This window comes from Macaca fascicularis, chromosome 19 (assembly GCF_037993035.2).
Source record: "Macaca fascicularis isolate 582-1 chromosome 19, T2T-MFA8v1.1".
NCBI classification, from domain to species: domain Eukaryota; kingdom Metazoa; phylum Chordata; class Mammalia; order Primates; family Cercopithecidae; genus Macaca; species Macaca fascicularis.
The window spans coordinates 47,692,975-47,707,414 of record NC_088393.1 but is presented as its reverse complement, the minus strand read 5'-3'; the positions used below and the strand labels follow the sequence as shown (position 1 = coordinate 47,707,414).

The window sequence follows — 14,440 nt, the reverse complement described above, 5'->3', positions numbered from 1 at the left end:
TGATAGAGTGAGACTCTGTCTCAAAAAGAAAGAGAGAAAGAAAGAGGGGTGGGGGGAGAGAGAGAGAGAGAGAGAGAGAGAGAAAGAAAGAGAAAAAAAGAAAAAAAAGAAATTCTGGATTAGTATTTGAACCCCTGGATCCAGCCATGCCTGAAGGCAAAGTAAAAGTCAACACATTCCTCCCCTGCAACACCTCTTTTGGTTTGGTTTTGTTTTTTGAGACAGGATCTCACTCTGTCACTCAGGCTGGAGTGCAGTGGTGTGATCATGGCTCACTGTAGCCTTGGCCTCCTAGGCTCAAGCGATCCTCCAACCTCAGCCTCCCAAGAAGCTGGGACCACAGGCATGCATCACCATGCCTGCTTAATTTTTTAATTTTTTTGTAGAGATGGGGTTTTGTTATGCTGCCCAGGCTAGTCTGAAACTCCTGAGCACAAGCAAACTGGCCTCCCAAAGTGCCGGGATTATAGGTGTGAGCCACTGTGCCTGGCCTTCCTTTGCTTAAACAAGAGAGGTAGATGTTCCCGATTTTGCATTATCAGGTTTGGTCCCACATCTCCCCCACCCCTTTCCTGGGGTGTCCCAAACCTGCTAAGAATAAGCAAGATGTTGGCAGTGAGGACTTTATTGGGGAAGGTGACTTTGGCTTCCAGAAAAGAGGGAAGGTGGGGACCTAGTAACAATGACCATTTATTCCAAGGAGGCCCTGGCCCTGAACCCAGGGTTCCCATAGGAATCAGGGAGGCACCTGAGTCCCCCAGGACCAGGGCATCCCAAGGCATCATGGCAGCTGCGTTGTTCAAAAGGAAGTTTCATTGAGCTGCAGCTGCGTTGTTCAAAAGGAAGTTTCATTGAGCTTCATCTTGGGAGGTGTGAGGGGAGTGCCGAGACTGGTGGAGGGCCAAGGGGCTGGTGTGGGTGGCCGTCGGAGGTCCGGCCCACTCCGCACCAGTTCCTGGCAGCGTTCCACAAAGCTGCCCCCACCACGGCGCCGGGCCTCAGCCTGTGGGGGGCTTGGGCTCCCGCGGTGGCCAGACAAGGAGGTGTTGCTGGCGGCTGAGTGGAGGCTGAGGAAGTAAGGACAGTAAGTGCACGTCATCACAGGGCAGCTGAGCCACTCTGCCCCTGGAGCCACCACACTCTCCCCTCTCCCTCCATTGCACAGAAGGGGAAGTGGAGTTGTAGCTACCTGGTGAGGGAGATGCGGGGTGAGGGGCTGGGCAGAGAGCCCCGAGAGGGAGCCGAGGGAGCCGGTGGGGCCAGCTCGCAGTGTTCCAGCTGTTCCATCAGTTCTTGCTCCGTCAGGCCACCTGCTGGGGGGCACGGAAGCAGGGTCAGGGGGCAAGACAGGGGTCATAGGGCAAGGGCCTGGGTTGCATTGCAGTGCAAGCACCCACAGACAGGACAGGAGAGAGGAGGCAGAGATCAATGCGCGGGGGCCAGAGGCTGAGACAGGGGTTGAAAAACAAGGGCAGGAAGGGATGGGGAGCAGAGAGGGGGTCAAAGGAAAAGAGGTCAGAGGGCAAGGGCCTGGGAGAGAGATCAAGAAGTTGGCTGTGGAGAGTGGTTCTGGGTGAGGCTGTGGGGCTTGGGATGGGATTGGGGTGGGACAGGGAGTACCAGGGGCCTGGCCGAGGCCGTCCATGGCGGTGGTTAGGTCCCACATGGCCAAGCTGCCGTTGGCCTGGCCGGTGAGCAGGTAGCGCCGGGGCCGAGAGCCAAGCCGCCGGGAGCCCTCACACTCCAGCACTGTGAAGGCCGTAGTGGGTGAGCCATCCACGGAGCGCACGGAGCACACCCTGGGGGGGGCAGTGGGGAAGGCAGTCACCCTCGCTTTCTCACCTTTCCTAGTCCCAGTCCCCACCACTGTGGCTGCAGTTCCTGCCTCCCCAGGGGCCACCCCAGTCTTTATCCATCCCTAGCCCGCTTTTCTCTCGAGTTCCAGTCCCAAGGGTCCAGCAGCTCTTGCACACCCCAGCCCCAAATGCCCAGGGAATCTCCCAGAGACTTCTGCTCTTCCCTGCTCCCACTGCCACGGAAAGCCCAAGGCCTGTCCCAGCTGCTCCCCCACCTCCTATCAGCCTCCTGGCCTCCTCCCTGGGCTCCTGGCCTCCCACCAAGCCTCCTTTCATTCCCCGTGCAGTGGCCACAGTTCCCCGCACAGGACAAAGCTTCAGCCCTTCTACAGCCTGACAAGGCCCACCCGCATCTGCACCCCATCCTCACCTCCTGTGCTCCAGCCCAGGAGCCCATGTGTCCTTCCCGTGTGACCCTATTTGGCCCTTCTCAGCCTCTGCACATACGGTTCCCTCAGCCTGGGGCCCCCTTCCCCTCCCTTCTTTCTTCTGCTCCTTCCTACTTGTCCTCTAGGTCTCTGCTCAGAGTCCCTTCATCCAGAACAGCCTCTGAGGCCCCTTTCCCAGCTGAAGCCAGGCTCCTACAGCTCCCTGGGTCTCCTCTATTCCACCCCAACCCCTCTGCCTGTGCCCCCATCCCACCCTGACCCCTCCCCCTGTGCCTCCAACCAACTTGGCCCTGCCTGCACTGGGCTGGCACTGCGCCAGGTCACTCCCACCCACACCCATCACACCTTTGATACCTCCCACCCCAAACCCACCAGGCCTGTCCTCCCTCCCAGCCTTTGATCTTTCAATGCTCCTTGGCTGTGACCCCTTTCTGGCCTCAGTGACCTGGCTGGCATCTTGCCTTCTCCCCTGACCTCCCTCCCTGTTGGACAGGACTGTCCTCACCGCTGCCCAGTAGATGAGAGACGCACGAACAGCTGGCTGGCGCTGGGCACCACCTTCTGGATGAACACTTGCTGGTCGTCCCGTTCGCCGTAGGGGCCTGGGCCAGGCAGGGGCAGGGGTCAGGGCCAGCTGGGGTCCCCTCAGCCTCAGACTTCCTTCCCCACTGATGAAACCCACCATCCCAAGACCCGGGTCCCATTCCCAGGCTGTTGGAGTTGGGCAGGGCCAGAGAGGGCTGGGGGCTTGCAGCAGTCAGTGGAGCTCAGGTGCCTCAAGGATCAGGACACCCAATCATTGCAGGCTCCTGGGTCAGGTGGCCACAAGTGGGAATTAGTGGAGGTCAACAGGGGTCAGGTAAGGGGGTCAGTGGAGTGGGAAGGCCAGGAGCCAGTAGGCACCAATGTCATTGCCAGCACTGCAGCCGCCATGCCCATCCGCCGACTCCAGCGCCAGGATCTTGAAGGAAGCGAGTGGGGTAGAGCCGGGCTGGGTGGAAATCATGCCGCGGAAGCGAGTCACAGACCATGTCCGCACGTGGTTGTTGTCGGCACAGACTGAGGGGGCACAGGGAGAGCAGGAGATCAGGCCTGCTGTACGCATCAATGCTGCCTGCCCCTCCAGAGCCCCAGGACAGCTCCGCTTCGGGAGGGTCAGCCCTTGCTGAGTTCTTCCCTTTCAGAGAATCCTTTCCTCCCCAGAATTCCAAATGCTAAAAACCCTGTTGCCTCTGCCTCCAAAACTGTTCCAGAGCCTGATGTCACCTTGCCCTGTCCTCTGCCCCACGCTGGTCCTGGTCTATTTTGTCACCTGCCTGGACCATATCAGTACCCCCCTCCCAGAGGTCCCTGCTCCTGTCCTATCCACCCACCTTGGCCTCCCAAAGTGCTGGGATTATAAGTGTGAGCTACCGCACCTGGCCATTGATGTCCATTTCTATATATTTATTGTCTGCCATCCCTGCTAGAATGTCAGCTCCATGAGGGCAGGAACTTGGCCCGTCTTGTTCATCAATGTATCCCCTATGCCTGGCACACGGTGGGTGCCCCATAAATCCTTGCTGAATTGATGGATTCCCGAACACACACAGACTGACTCCTCCCCAGACCGATCCCCTTATGGTATTCTCTCACTTCTGCAATTACAGTCCCATCCCAGGTCAATCCTCTCCACCAGAGCTCTCTTCCTACACAGTGTCCGTCCCCAGTGGAAATTCTAATCCTTCTGCCTCCACACTCCCATCTGAGCTGTCTCTCCCAGCACTGGAGCACCCCACAGAGGCTCACCTGAGATGAGGTGCTTCTCCGACAGCATGATCTTGGTGACAGGGCTGCGGTGCACAGTGAAGGTCTGGAAGAGCTGAGGCCCCGAGCCCACAGTCTCTGGGTGCTGCACGATGACCCGCACGCCCCCTGAGCTGGTGCCATAGGCGATCTCGATCCAGTTCCCACTGTCACCTGGTGAGGGGCCAAGGATGAAGAGAGGGCCTGGGCCACAGAAACAGAAACCAGGGCAGAGAGAAAGAAACAGGCACAGAACGGAGACACAGTCAGAAAGCAAGGAGAGGCTGGGCGCAGTGGCTCACGCCTGTAATCCCATCACTTTGGGAAGCTGAGGCGGGTGGATCACCTGAGGTCAGGAGTTCAAGACCAGCCTGGCCAACGTGCTGAAACCCCGTCTCTACTAAAAATACAAAAATTAGCTGGGCGTGGTGGTGCACACCTTAATCCCAGCTACTCAGGAGGCTGAGGCATGAGAACTGCTTGAACCCAGGAGGCAGAGGTTGCGATGAGCCAAGACCACACCACTGCACTCCAGCCTGGATGACAGAATGAGACTCTGTCTCAAAAAAGAAAAAGAAAAAGAAAGACAGAGAGAGAGAGAGAAAGAAGAGACACAGAACAGAGACACAGAAAGCAAGGAGAGAGGGAAGGACACAAAAAGATGGTGATGAGATGTGGGAAATGCAGGAACAGGGAGACAAAGGCACAGGTCAGAGGAGGAGAGGCCCAGAGACAGAAATTATAACAGTGAAACAGCAAATAAGAGAGGAAAGAGAAAGAAAAACAGAGAACAGAGGCCGAGGCAGGAAGATTGCCTGAGGCCAGGCGTTTGAGGCCAGCCTGGGCAACATAGTGAGATCCTCATCTCTACAAAAGATTTTTAAAAAACTATTTGGGTGTGATGGTATGCACCTATGATCCCAGCTACTCAAGATGCTGAAGTAGGAGGATCACTTGAACCCAGGGGGTGAGGCTGCAGTGAGCTATGATTGCGCCACTGTACTCCAGCCTAGGTGAAGAAGCAAGACTCTGTCTCAAAAAATAAGCAAAAATGACATAATAGAGGCATGTGGTGGGAAGGGAGATGAGGAGGAAATGAATAAGTAAGTGAAATAAGAGGCTGGGTTCAGTGGTCCACGCCTGCAATTCCAGAACTTTGGGAGATGAAGGCAGGAGTATCCCAGGAGTTCAAGACCAGTTCGGCCAATGTGGCAAAACCCCGCCTCTACTAAAAATGCAAAAATTAGACGGGCATGGTGGCAGGCACCCGTAATCCCAGCTACTTGGGAGGCTGAGGCAGGAGAATTGCTTGAACCCAGGAGGCAGAGGTTGTAGTGAGCCGAGATTGCGCCATTGCACTCCAGTCTGGGTTGAATGACAGAGCAATACTCTGTCTAAGAAAAAAAAAAAAAAAGATAAGAAAAGGGCCTTACAAGGAAGAAAGGTGATAATCTGCCATGAAGTTAAGCGTATTATTAACTTATTTTTGCTTTAAAAAAAAAAAAAAAGAAGCAGCAGCAGCAGCAGCAGCAGCAGCTATGGCCAGGCACAGTGACTCAAGTCTGTATTTCCAGCACTTTGGAGGCCAAAGTGTCAGGATCACTTGAGCCCAGGAGTTCAAGACTAGCCTGGGCAACATGACAAAACCCTGTCTCTACAAAAGAATACAAAAATTAGACAGGTGTGGTGATGCAAGCTTGTGGTTCTGCTGTTCAGGAGGTTGAGGTGGGAGGATCACTTGAGCTCGAATGGCAGAGGTTGCAGAGAACTAAGATCATGCCACTGCACTCTAGCCTGGGCAACAGAGCAGTACCCTCTCTCTATTTTTTTTAAAAAAGAATAATCCCTACCTCACATAATACATTAAATTTAATTTCTGATAGAACAGACTTCCACGTAAAAACTAAAACTGTAAATCTTCCAGAAGAAACTCAGGAGAAGATCTGTGTAACCTAGAATAGGTAAAGATATCTTAACACCCAGAAAATGCTAACCATTAAAAAATTATGCTAAGTGAAAAATGCAGACACAAAAGGCCACATAATGTATGATCCCATTTACATGAATTGTCCAGAACAGGCAAATCCATAGGTATAGGAAGCATATTGAGCCTGGCCAACAGGGCGTAACCCAGTCTCTACTAAAAGTAGAAAAATTAGCTGGGCATGGTGATGCGCGTCTGTAATCATCCCCTACTCGGGAAGCTGAGGCAGGAGAACTGCTTGAACCCAAGAGGCAGAAGTTGCAGTGAGCTGAGATCACGCCACTGCACTCCAGCCTGGGCAGCAGGCTCACTACAGTCTCTGCCATGCCTGGCTAATTTTTGTAGTTTTAGTAGAGATGGGATTTCACCATGTTGGCCAAGCTGGTCTCAAACTCCTGACCTCAGATCCGCCCGCCTCAGCCCCCCAAAGTGCTGGGATTACAGGTGTGAGCCACCGTGCCCAGCCAGATTCAACTCTCATCCAGTCATTCAACAAATATTTACTAAGCATCCCTGTATAAGCACTGTTCTAGGTGCTAGATCGTGACCAGCCTCTCCACCCGGGGCAGAGTGGACCATTAGGAGTTAATCTTTGTGTTTCTTTCCCATCTTTGTGATTAAGGCATGATGTTCACATGTTCATAAAACAACACAGATGCATGTTTTACAGCAGATGAAGCTGAGTTCTCTTACTTGAGACAGTTTTTTGTTTTCTTTTCTTGACATCAAATGCAGAATGGGTTAATTTTTGAGACGTAATTCTCATACCATAAAATTTGCCATTTTAACGTGCACAATTTAGCGGATTTTGGTATATTCACAAGATTGTACAACTATCACCATGAATGAATTCCAGAGTATTTTCATCACCTCCGTAATAAATCCCCTGATCTTTAGCAGCAGCTCCACATTTCTCACTTCTGATACCCTCTAGAAATCACTAATATGCTTTCTTTTTTTGTTTTAGCCAGGCCTGATGGTGTGCACCTGTAATCCTAGCTACTCGGGAGGCTGAGGCAGGAGAATCGCTTGAACTCAGGAGCTGGAGGTTGCAGTGAGCCAAGATTGTACCACTGAACTCCAGCCTGGGCAACAGAACGAGACTCTGTCTCAAAAAACAGAAAAAAAAAAAAGAGAGAGAGAGGGAGTTGAATCTGCCACCCCTCGATAACCCCCCCTGGGTCATGCTACACAAGTTGGGGGATAGCTGCAAGCTGGGGCTGGGGCTGGCTGGTGACAGCAGCAGGGGAAGGTGGGTCATAGCTTACTGGTCTTGGGGGTGAGGTAGACACTGAGGGCGGTGACCCCATCCTCTGCCGGGTCCCGATAGAGCTCGCTGACAAGGAGGTCGTTGTCTTTCATGCGCAAGGGGAACTTCTGCACATCTGCAGTGGGCAGGGAGGGTGGAGCGGGTTTGTTCCAGGTGCCCCAGCCTCTCTCCCTCCCTTCCCCTCTCCCATGGGAGGCTCTCGGGCACCCAAGACACAGGCTGCTGCTCACCCACGTAGTAGATGGAGCCGTTGTTGCAGCCCAGGAGGAGGAAGGAGCCTGCTGCATCATAACTGGTGATGGGCTGCACCTCCTGGACCTGGGGGTGGGGCAGGACAGGCTGCAGCCGGGAGCCCTTCCACTCCTTTGCTTCCGTGGTGACCCCTCACAGAGGATGGGCCCTCTCCTCCACCTCCAGAACCCACCCACTGCTCCCCAGCCCCATCCACCCCAGGCCTACCTCTGTTCCTGTCTTGTTCCCTCCCTTCCTCCCTTTGATGCATCTCTCTCTGACTCTTGGCCTCTCCTGGACTCTGTACTTTTTAAAGTTTTAATTTTTAAAATTTCTGGCCGGGCGCGGTGGCTCACGCCTGTAATCCCAGCACTTTGGGAGGCCGAGGCGGGCGGATCACAAGGTCAGGAGATCGAGACCACAGTGAAACCCCGTCTCTACTAAAAATACAAAAAATTAGCTGGGCGCGGTTGTGGGCGCCTGTAGTCCCAGCTACTCGGGAGGCTGAGGCAGGAGAATGGCGTGAACCCGGGAGGCGGAGCTTGCAGTGAGCCGAGATCGCGCCACTGCACTCCAGCCTGGGCGACAGAGCGAGACTCCGTCTCAAAAAAAAAAAAAAAAAATTTCTGTGTAGAGAGAGTCTTATCATGTTGCCCAGGCTGGTGTCAAACTCCTGGGCTCAAGCCATCCTCCTGCCTCGGCCTCCCGAAGTGCTGGGATTACGGGCGGGAGTCACCACACCCGGCCCCCACTCTACTTCTCACATGACTCTAATTCATCCCCCTTTATCTCTCTGTGTTCCCCCATCTGCCACAGTGGTTCAGTCTGGTTTGACTCTGTCTACCTTTCTCTGTCACCTCTTTCTGATTTTCTCTTTCTTATTTCTATTTGCCTGGTTTTCTCCCTTTCTGTCTCTTTCTCTGCCTCTGTCTGTCTTTCTCTCAAAGCGATCCTCCCACCTCAGCCTTCCAAAGTGCTGGGATTACAGGTGTGAGCCACCGAGCCAAGCCAGTTCTTGTCTCCTACAGCATCTCCCCTAACCTGTTCTCTCACCCAATCTCAGAGAATTCTCCCTCCTCCTTTTCAAACACATTCATGCTTCATGTGGGCTCTGCAGCCCTTCCTCCAGGAAGACTTCCCTGATGCTCCTTAGGCCTTTATCACAGACATCCCCAGGCTCTGGCCAGCTGCTGGTTCTCTGGCTTCCTCCAGGTTTAGGGGATGGGGGTGGGGGCAGACGTGAACCCCTCCCTGGGTCTGTATGGTCTGGAAAACTGGGAAGGGGTCAGCCAGGCTGGCCAGAACTCTGACCTGCCAGTGCTTGGTGACGGCATTCCACACCCCGATGCGCCCCGTGTGGCTTGTAGCAATGAGCTGGTTCCCGACGAAGAACAAGGCCTCCACAGGCACCCCCAGATGGAAGACCCCTGCAGTGGGCAAAAAGGGCTTGGCTGGAACCCTGCCTCATGGAGGAGGAGAGGTGGCACCACAGAATCCTTGAAGATTAGAAGATTCCATCAGGGGCCAGGCACGGTGGCTCACACCTGTAATCCCAACACTTTGAGAGACTGAGGTGGGCGGATCACTTGAGGCCAGGAGTTCAAGACCAGCCTGGCCAACATGGTGAAACTCCATCTCTACTAAAAATATAAAAATTAGCTGAGTGTGGTAGCGCACACTTGGGAGGTTGAGGGGAGAGAATTGCTTGAACCCAGGAGGCAGAGGTTGCAGTGAGCCGAGATTGTGAGCTGTACTCCAATCTGGACAACAGACAGAGACTCCATTTCAAAAAAAAAGTGAAGATTCCAGCAGGAATTAGAGAGGATAAAATGGGCCAGAAGATTTCTGATGGGGTATGGGATTCTAAAGGGTTCTGGAATTCTAACAGCATTGAGCTTTGCAACAAGGCAAAAAAACCTCCAGTGGTGGCCGGGTATTCTTACGAGGGCTGAGATTTATTCGGGGACAGATTAAAAAGTCCAAGATTTGTTGTTGAGGCTTTGAGACAGGGTCTTGCTCTGTTGTCCAGGCTGGAGTGCAGTGGTGCAATCATGGCTTACGTAGCTCACGGCAGCCTCAAACTCCTGGCCTCAAGCAATCCACCTGCCATGGCCTCCCAAAGTGCTGGAACTACAGGTGTAAGTTACTGTGCCCAGCCATAAGTCAGAGATTTCTATTTTTTTTTTGAGATGGTGTCTCACTCTGTCACTCAGGCTGGAATGCAGTGGTGTGATCTCAGCTCACTACAACATCTGCCTCCTAGGTTCCAGTGATTCTCCTGCCTCAACCTCCTGAGTAGCTGGGATTACAGACACGTGCCATCACGTCCAGCTAATTTTCTGTATTTTTTAAGTAAAGACAGGGTTTCACCATGTTGGCCAGGGGGGTCTCGAACTCCTGACCTCAAGTGATCTGCCCGCCTCAGCCTCCCAAAGTGCTGGGATGACAAGCGTGAGCCACTGTGCCAGGCCAAGTCAGAGATTTCCAATGGCCATACAGAATGGCGCATTCTAACAAAACCAAGAGATCTAACAGGGCAGGGAATTCTGATGGAGGGAGAATTGTATGTGGGTGGATTTTTCTAGGAAGCCAAGGAATTCTAAGAGGATATAGAATTCTGAAGGACTGGAGCATTCTAACCACAAAGAGATCTAATAGGGCAGAGAATTCTTATGGGTTTGAGAATTTTATGGGGTGGGTTATTTTAACAGGCCATAGAATTGAAAGGACAGAGGGTTCTGGAAAAGGCTTGGGGTCATACCTATCTCGGAGCCACTGCCTTCCGCCTGCAGAGCCCATAGCAGGATCTCGCTGCCGGTAGCCGCTGCCACCATCTTGTCATGTTCACCCAAAGCCCCACCAGGCACCCGGGCTGTGAGCGCCAGTCGTTCGATGGGCCAGTCCAGGCGGGGGCTGGAAAACACCAGCTGCCAGCCAGAGGCCTCCTTCAACCTGTAGGATTGAGGGGACATCACCAGCCCTCACCGCATGCCCTTCCCATCAACAGGGCTGGGACTTCTGGCCACTCCCTCCCCAAGCACCTGTAGCAGACTAGAAACTGGGTATAGGCCACAGCGATCCAGTTATGGTGTCCACACACCAGACGCACCATCCCCGGCTCCTCGGGTTGTCCTTGAGGGGAAGAGTAGGGATCAGAAGAGGGTCACAGAGGCCCCACAGCTCCCCCAACCTTCCACGAGATAGAAACGTACCTGAGGGTGAGGGAGGGGCTTTCTCATCCAGCATTCGGCCCAGCAGCCCTGCATTGCCAAGGTTGGGGGGCATCGTGTTGCTCCGTCGGACAGGGGCTGGCCGTCCTCCTAGCTGCTGAGGCCCCACTAGGCTGTGCCGGTTCCGCCGCTTCACTGGGAACACTAGAGTGAGAATAAGAGGTAGAGTAACAGTCATTGTAATCGTGGCTGTCACACAGCAAGCACTTAATATGACAGTGATTGATTTCCCCACGTGTGGGACATAGTCTCCGGGTGAAGATTTTAGGTGGTGCAGTGACATGGCATGAAATTACGCTGAACCACATAGCAAGTTACTCCCCTTTCAGTTCCCTTGAGCCCAGCACAGAGGAAGACTGAGTTCGCTGCTGCTGTTATATTAGTGAATCTGCAGTATTACCTAATTTTCCTTTTTTTTTTATTTTTTGAGTTGGAGTTTCGCTCTTGTCACATAGGCCGGAATGCAATGGTGCAATCTTGGCTTGCTGCAACCTCCGCCTCCCGGGTTCAAGTTATTCTCCTGCCTCAGCCTCCCAAGTAGCTGGGATTACAAGTACCTGCCACGACACATGGCTAATCTTTTGTATTTTTGCCAGAGACAGGGTTTCACCATGTTGGCCAGGCTGGTCTTGAACTCCTGACCTCAGGTGATCCACCCACCTCGGCCTCCCAAAGTCTGGGATTACAGGCGTGAGTCGCCATGCCCAGCCCTAATTTTCACTTTTAATAAAGGGAAGACTGCACCTTTCACAAGCAATAGCATCTAGCCAGAGTTGTTTTTCGTTTTGTTTTGTTTTGAGACAGCATCTCACTCTGTCGCCCAGGCTGGGGTGTAATGCATGATCATAGCTCACTGCAGCCTTGACTTTCTGGGTTCAAGTGATCCTCCCACCCCAGCCTCCCGAGTAGGTGGGACCACAGGTGCACACCACCACACCTGGCTAATTTTTTTTATTTTTAGTAGAGACGAGGTCTTGCTATGTCACCTGGGCTGGTCTCAAACTCCAGGTCTCAAGTGATCCACCGGTCTCGGCCTCCAAACTGCTAGGATTACAGGTGTGAGCCATGGCTCCAGGCCAGAGTTTAATAACACTGCTATGTTTGGGTTTTATTTTCATGTTTACTTTGTATTTATAATATAAAGCTTGCATTTAAGATGATTTTTTTTTAATTAGCCGGGCGTGGTGGGAAGTGCCATAGTCTCAGCTATTCAGTGGCAGAGCTGAGGTGGGAGGAAGGCTTGAACCTGAGAGGCAGAGGTTGCAGTGAGCCAAGACTGCACTCCAGCCTGGGCGACAAAGCCAGACCCTGTCTCATAAAATTAAAAAATAAATAAACAAACAAATAAAATGATTGTTTTTTGGAAAACAGGATAAAACTCAGTTGGAAAAATACTACTACAGGTCTTTATATCTGGCAAATTTCATGAAGGTAGCAGGTACTGATTGCAGTTAGGGAAATAAAGCTGTAGATGAAATTTCCCTACTCTGTTCCTTCTACCAATCAGAAAAGCCTAGTTCCAATAACCACTGGGGCATACCTTCAATGGTCAGTGGGCTGGCTATCATGGGCATTACTGTCAATAACTTCCTATAAATATTTCTCCCCTCCATGCAAAGAATCCAAGGTCTTCCAAAGCCCCCCCTACAAAGAAACCAAACCTGGACTACAACTCCCATGGGGCTCCAGGGCATCCTTCTGAGACTCAAGGGCTAGCTGACCCATTGCCTCATGGGAAATGCTGTTTCCGACTTCCTTTCCAAGTATCAGCCCAAGCACTTGATAGGTAACTATACCCCCCATTGTATCTCAGGGCTCACTAGCACAGGCACCAAGAGCTGCAGCCTTATGGGAAATGTAGTCTTTAGCCCACCTCCACACCCCTCCATTCCACTGGGAGTGCCCACCTGGTGGGGGCAGGTAACCATTGAAGAGGACGTTTCCGCAAGAAGATCGATCCAGCTCTTCTCGAAGCTGAAGGCGACGAACTGCAACAGGAGGACTTAAAGTCTAGGACTTAGGGAGATGCTGAGGCCACCCCATTTCTTTCTACACAGAGTACCAGTACTCTTCCCAGTACCAATACAGACCCAGCCAGGGCTATAACCAGTCCTCCCACCTCTACCCCAGCCCTCTTTCAGGAGAGAAGGGGAAGAGGGGCAGGCAGCATCACTACAGAGTTGGTTTTCTATACAATGAGGATAATAGTTGGGGCTCCCACTTACCCAGAGGAGTGAGCCCATAGAACTGGGCTTCGTGGAGGAGGCTGGAACCGTGGACACCCCTGGGGAGTAGAATTGACTAGAGGTCAGGGTCTAGGTGTGGGGGTGAGCAGACAATTCTGAGAGGGCAATTTTCAAAACTGCACAGAGAATGTCAAGGGGTAGGAAGTTTTGATGGAATCAAGATTCTAAGGAGTGATGATATGGGTGGAAGGAATGTGTGTGTGTTTGTGTGTGTGTGTGTGTGTGTGTGTGTGTAGGGAGAAATCAAAGGACATATAATTTTAAAATGATCAAGGTTCTCATGAAGTTTTGCTTGTTTGCTTTTTTAGAGATGGGGTCTCGCTATGTTGCCCAGGTTGGTCTCCAAATCCTGGGCTCAACTGATCTTCCCACCTCAGCCTCCCAAAGTGTTGGGATGACAGGCGTGAGCAACCCTGGCGCGCCTGGCCTTTGATCAAGGTTCCGAATGAGAATTCTAATAGAATGGAGCTCATGTGGACATTCAGAGGTGAAAGAACTTCTCAGGGGGTGAAGACAGTGAGGGACTCCCTCCCCTTTTTCCACGCCAACCTGGGGTCCAACTCTTTGGTGCGCAGGAAGTTGAGGATGGGGGCGAAGACTGTAGGGTCCCTGTCGATGAAGATCTGCGGGAAAGTGGGGCAGAGGATGGATGGGGTAAAAGGGAGGACTGAGTGGGGTCCTGCCCCTCTTCCTACCAACCCCTCCCACCATCCCATTTCAGCTGTTTTCCGACTCACTGCTCCGGTCTCATCTTTCAGCGTCGAGATGCGTCCGCTCAGAAGACTGCAGGGAAGGGACAACAAGCGGGCGTCACGGGCCGGGGGAGTGTTCATTAGGTCTCCCACGCCCTCTCCATCCCTCCTACCCTCTCCCCAAACTCGCTCTCCCGATCACCTGGAGAAGAAAGAGTCTGGGATCCAGGTGAGAGTCTGGCGAGAGGTGCTGAATCTGGGCGGGGAAGGTAAACGGACGCAAGAGATGAAGAGGAGCGGGTGAGGAATGCGGCCCCCTCCCGCAGGATCCAGGGTTCCCTCCCTTCCCCCCTCCCCCGGCGTTTTTCCAGGCTCTCGCGCCTCCAACGGAGGGCGGAGCAACCCTTGATGGACAGGGATTCCCCCAAGAGAGGCGGATACTCCCACCCCGCTTCCCGCCCCCAAGGATGGGACCTCAGGAGTCTCCCACACTCACCTCTTGCCTCCTACATTCAGATGAATGACTTCCCCGGGAGGCCCCCGACTCGGTAGCCCCTCGGCTGCAGTAGCCGCTGCTGCCATGGCCCCCAGGCGAGCCGGCTGGCCCTCACCCACTTCCGGGTGTGCATCCGGACCCCGCCTCCATCGGCTGCTCATTGGGCCAGAGACTCCAGGGGTCACTAGCGATTGGACAGAGCGCCTGCCCATCGCGGTTAACTTTTCCGCCTCCTTAAAGGGGTCCGCCTTTCCTGAACTG

General features: G+C 53.2%; 1 protein-coding gene across 5 annotated transcripts; it reads right to left on the bottom strand.

Annotated features, from left to right (window-relative positions):
• Window positions 1-609: 609 nt before the first annotated feature.
• SHKBP1 (SH3KBP1 binding protein 1) lies at window positions 610-14,302 on the bottom strand. Of its 5 annotated transcripts, XM_065534422.1 has the most exons (19): window positions 14,180-14,302; window positions 13,886-13,939; window positions 13,729-13,774; window positions 13,541-13,614; window positions 12,971-13,029; window positions 12,653-12,733; window positions 10,728-10,889; window positions 10,557-10,647; window positions 10,277-10,467; window positions 8,827-8,942; window positions 7,515-7,602; window positions 7,283-7,399; window positions 4,034-4,234; window positions 3,149-3,304; window positions 2,751-2,847; window positions 1,621-1,799; window positions 1,190-1,313; window positions 862-1,067; window positions 610-825 (listed from the first exon to the last, which is right to left on the bottom strand). In XM_065534422.1, the coding sequence occupies exons 1-19, from the start codon at window positions 14,263-14,265 to the stop codon at window positions 800-802; spliced, it is 2,154 nt and encodes a 717-aa protein (XP_065390494.1). In that variant the 5' UTR covers window positions 14,266-14,302; the 3' UTR covers window positions 610-799. The 5 variants fall into 5 exon arrangements, with proteins under 5 accessions (XP_065390494.1, XP_045235119.1, XP_045235120.1 ...); XM_045379184.2 differs by having other exon boundaries at window positions 610-1,067; XM_045379185.2 differs by having other exon boundaries at window positions 610-1,067; window positions 1,190-1,310.
• Between the last annotated feature and the right edge of the window lie 138 nt (window positions 14,303-14,440).